Genomic DNA, 5,000 nt, shown 5'->3' on the forward strand with positions numbered 1-5,000 from the left:
TTTGGAGACAGAGTCTTGCTTCATAGCCCAGGCTAGCCTGCAATTCCCCTGCCTCCCCTACCCTGAGAGCTGAGATTACAGGTGTGTGCCACCATCCCCCTGGCCTTCTTCATACTTTCTCTTAGCCATTTAAAGGTGTTTAATACTTTATTTATTGATGGCTATGCATCTCTGCATCTGTCAGTGTGTGAGTTTACGTACATACGTGTAGGCGCCTGCAGAGGTAACCACGTCCTCTGGAGCTGGAGTTACAGGCAGATCTGAGCCCAGGTCCTCAGGAAGAACAGTAGGTGCTCATAGTCCCTGAGCCGCCTCTCCAGCCCTCAAAGCACATTTAAACCTTTCCTCATGCACACACGGTAGTTTGCTGGTCTGTGCTAGACCGAGCCTGGTTTTCAGGTCAAAAGATCTCTAGCAAGACCCGCCACCACCCTGCCACCATGTGAAAATGCTATTTCCCTTTTCCAAAGTGGTGTTACTGTACATTCAAATGTGCACGCACACATAGAAAGATATTGGGGGGGGGCGGTGCTGGAGAGATGGCTCAGCAGTTAAGAGCACTGATTGCTCTTCCAGAGGTCCTGAGTTCAAATCCCAGCAACCACATGGTGGCTCACAACCATCTGTAATGGGATCAGATGGCTTCTTCTGGTGTGTCTGAAGACAACTACAGTGTACTCATATACATAAAATAAAGAAATAATTCCTTTTTTTTTTGTTTGTTTTTTTGTTTTTTTGTTTTTTTTTCGAGACAGGGTTTCTCTGTGTAGCCCTGTCTGTCCTGGAACTCACTCTGTAGACCAGGCTGGCCTCAAACTCATAGATCCACCTGCCTCTGCCTCCCAAGTGCTGGGATTAAAGGCCTGTGCCACCACTGCCTGGCAATAAATAATTCTTAAAAAAAAGAAAAGAAAAGAAAAGAAAGAGATGGGGTTGGTAGGAAGATGAAAAAGCATTGTTTTCTGGGACAAAGAGACAGCTGTTCCAATTCCCGGCTAGGTGAAGCAGAGATATCTGGAGGTGGGGAGGAAGATGAAGGAGTATGAAGACGGGAAGTACGAGCAATGGAAGGAGACCACAGAGCAGAGCCTTCCAAACCTCATGAAGAAGAGCCTGCTCACCAAGGTACACACTTCCACACTCCCCACAGAGCGGGGTAGGCTGCCATCCTCTGAGGGGGCCAGGAGGGAGCAGCAGCTACGCTGACCCCTTGAGTGGCTTCACCTCCTCCTTCATAAAACAAGTGGAGGGGCTGGGGAGATGGCTCAGCTGGAAAGACTAAGGCCTTGGGCACCTTCAGCCAGTGGGAGACCCTGACTCAAAAACAAAGTCCAGCTGGAGAGATGACGTCCCAGCGGTAAGAATGCACGCTGCTCTTGCAGAGGAACTCAGCTTGATCGCTCATATCCACGATATGAGGATATGGGGAGGGTCACAGCTAACCGTGACGCCAGTCCCAGGGGCTCTGATGTCCTCTTTGGGCCTCCAAGGGTACCTTGTATTCATGTACATATACTCATCCTCATATATATATATGTGTGATGCCTAAGGTTGTTCTCTGTCCTCCACATGGATGCACACACATGTGCACCTCCTGTATACTTGCACACATGCACACACATTAAAAAATAATTGAGTTTGGGCTGGAGAGATGGCTCAGTGATTAAGAGCACTGACTGTTCTTCCGAAGGTCCTGAGTTCAAATCCCAGCAACCACATGGTGGCTCACAACCATCCGTAACGAGATCTGACACCCCTCTTCTGGAATTTCTGAAGACAGTGTCAGATACCTCCCAAAATATTGTTTAAGACAAGGTCTCTTACTGAACCAACACTTTGTGGATTTGAGGATTTGACTAGACTGGCTGGCCATGTAACCCCTGGAATCCTATCTAGGTGCTCTCTCTCTCTCTCTCTCTCTCTCTCCTCTCTCTCTCTCTCTCTCTCTCTCTTCTCTCTCTCTGTTATTGTTTGTAGTATGTGTATGTCCATATATGCTTGAAATTTTATAGTGTTAAGAACCCAAATGCAGGCCAGGCACTGGTGGCGCATGCCTTTAATCCCAGCACTTGGGAGGCAGAGTCAGGCGGATTTCTGAGTTCGAGGCCAGCCTGGTCTACAGAAAAAGAATCGAAAGTCAGGTCTTCCTGCTGGCAGAGTGAGCCTTTTATATACTGAGGCATCCCCCTGCACCAAATCTAAATTACTAAAAAAATAAAACCTCCAAGAAACATAACACGTACTCCACTAGTTCCTGTCTGCGCCCACCCACTGGGAAAAAGGCCCATATTTCTCTTTGCCAAGTTCATGTGTAGTTTTACAAGCCACGGTGGACAGATATTTCCAAGCTGTGTACCGTCTGTCCCACAGAATATCATCACAGCCGAGGATTCCACAATCGTAGAGAGGGGGACCACGTTTGTGATCAACTTCTCTCCCATTCTCAGAGAGATTATTAACGAAACCAAGTACTTAGAGCAGCTGGGATTCACTGTCCCTGAGCTGGCGAGGAACGTGGCCCTCCAGGAAGACAAATTCCTCAGGTGAGAAGATGCTCCTTCAAGCAGAAGGGACACTTTGGTCTCAGGGCCTTTTGACACTATTTTGATGTTGTTTTGAAGTGTGTGTGTGTGTGTGTGTGTGTGTGTGTGTGTGTGTGTTTAGGTGCATGTGCATATGGAGCCCAGCTTGTTTGTCAAGGCAGGATCTCACTGGTCTGAGGCTTACTGGTTTGGCTAGCTTGGCCGACCTGTAGCTTCACAGGGATCTGTCTCTTTCCACTTCCCCTTATATGCATACCACAAACAATAACAGAGAGAGAAATAGAGAGGGAGAGAGAGAGAATATGTGTGTGCGTGTATGTGTGTATGTGTGAATATGTATATATATGAAACAAAACCTTTATATAGATTTGGAGGCTGTCCTGGAACTCTGTAGACCAATCAGACTTCAAACTCACAGAAATCCACCTGCCTCTGGCCCCCTCCTCCCCCTCCCCTGTGCTCAGATTAAAGGCACACGCCACCCTGTCTAGCTCATTTCTTTAAAAAGTCTTACTCTTGTATTTAAAATTTCACTTACGTATGCGTTGCATCCTGTCTGCTCTCACCCTCACCCCCTCCCACCCCTGACAACCCTCCCCTTCTCACACATCTCTCTTGCATGGTCACTTCTTCCTGCACTCTTTTGTGACCTGAGATTAGCCAGGCAGGTCTATGCGACTGAGGGTTGGAGCTGTTACTGGTCAGAGCCTGGTGCTTTCAGCACCAGGGTACATGGCTAAAGATGGTGATTACCTCTCCCCCAGTCTAGCCACTGGAAGCTTTAGCACTGGAGGTGTGTGACTAGCAGCACTGATCACATCAGGAGTCAACACAAAGCAGTGGTTGACACATGGAGCTGCTCCTCTGCGCACAGAATGTTAGCAGGCCCTCCCCCAGGCATGGGACAGCTATCCCTATGGTGCTGGGGCTGGACAAGCCTGGTGCTTGCATACTCTCTGACCCTGAGTCTCATCCCCGCCTGCCCTCTGTAAATGCCCTGATGGAGGGTATTGGTGAGCCAGGCCACTGGGGGACATGTTACTGTAGTTCTTAAGGTCATGTCCTTCCCTGTATCGCTCACTGTCCCCTGTGCCGGGCATTCAGGTACACAGAGGGAATCCAGGGCATGCTGGATCACTACCACCTGCTAGTCAACACGCTGAACGAGGCAGAGGTAGCACTCCTGGATGACCATTCCCAGGAGCTGCTCCGGGTCTTCCGGTCTGGGTACAAGAGACTGAACTGGAACTCACTAGGTAATGGCTACCAGTCCCCCTACGGTTTATTTTACGGTTATTTTACAAGTTATTTCTTGTGTGGGGAGTGGTATGTGCATGCGAGTGTGCAAATGTGCACGCACGTGGGGGTGTAAGTGTGCAAGTGCGTACACACGTGTGCTTGCGTGTGAGTGCGCAAGTGTGTGTGCATGCAAAGGCGAGAGGGAAGAATCAGGTGATCTCTTCTGTCACGCTCCACATGGCTACTTTGAGGCGGAGGCTCTCAGAGCTCTGCTCTTTTGGCTCCGTTGGCTAGCCAGCGAGCTCTCAGGCTCTGCCTGTCTCTGCTCAAAGTGCTGGGTTACAGGTTTGCACAGCCTTGCACAGCTTTGTGTGTGGGTCCTGGGAATTCAAACTCAGGTCCTCGTGTTTGTAGAGCAAACTCTCTTATCCCATGAGCCACCTGTCCATTCCCTAGAGGGACCTTATATAATGATCCCTTCCCATAAAACCCAAATATCACAATGTGTTCACATAAACTACACAAACTTATATAAGTGCACACACATATATACACATTCGTACACACACACACACACACACACACACACACACACACACACGCACCTAAAAATTTACACACGGGGGGGGGTTGGAGAGATGGCTCAGCTGTTAAGAGCACTGATTCCTCTTCCAGAGGTCCTGAGTTCAATTCCCAGCAACCCCATGGTGGCTCACAACCATCTTTAATGGGATCCAATGCCCTTTCCTGGTGTGTCTGAAGACAGTTTCGGTGTGCTTATATATATAAGATAAATAAATGATTATTTAAAAAATTTACACACACACAGATGTATACACATATGGTATGTGCACACAATTATACACACGTACATGTACATGTGCGCACACACATGCACACACATGCACGCAATCATACACAACACACCTACACACATGCATGTATGTGTGCATGAACATATATATATACATGCTCCTATTTATGGGCATGTATGTACATGTTCAAACACACAAATATAAACACACAGATGTCTGGGGTTGCAATGAAACTTACTACTATGCTTGTAGAGAAGGTGCCCAGGCCTCTTTGTCTGGGGCCTTCAGGGGCTGAGTGGTTCTTATCTACTGCTCAGTCACCACACCTGCAGGAACGCGGTCTACGAGCTAAGTGTCATCACCGTGGGTGTCAAAGATGCCAGTGGGAGGGCCAGGAATGGCA

At 48.4% G+C, this 5,000-nt stretch overlaps 1 protein-coding gene across 3 annotated transcripts in view; it reads left to right on the plus strand.

Annotated features, from left to right (window-relative positions):
* Positions 1 to 5,000, plus strand: part of Dnah10 (dynein axonemal heavy chain 10) — a 119,316-nt gene that overhangs the window by 26,991 nt on the left and 87,325 nt on the right. For all 3 annotated transcript variants that reach the window (XM_031337971.1, XM_031337970.1, XM_031337972.1), the window contains exons 14-16: positions 1,000 to 1,125; positions 2,371 to 2,543; positions 3,648 to 3,799. In XM_031337971.1, the coding sequence (XP_031193831.1) occupies positions 1,000 to 1,125; positions 2,371 to 2,543; positions 3,648 to 3,799 (451 nt within the window). The remainder of the gene's footprint in view (positions 1 to 999; positions 1,126 to 2,370; positions 2,544 to 3,647; positions 3,800 to 5,000) is intronic.

The sequence above is a fragment of the Mastomys coucha genome, unplaced genomic scaffold (genome assembly GCF_008632895.1).
Source record: "Mastomys coucha isolate ucsf_1 unplaced genomic scaffold, UCSF_Mcou_1 pScaffold22, whole genome shotgun sequence".
NCBI classification, from domain to species: Eukaryota; Metazoa; Chordata; class Mammalia; order Rodentia; family Muridae; genus Mastomys; species Mastomys coucha.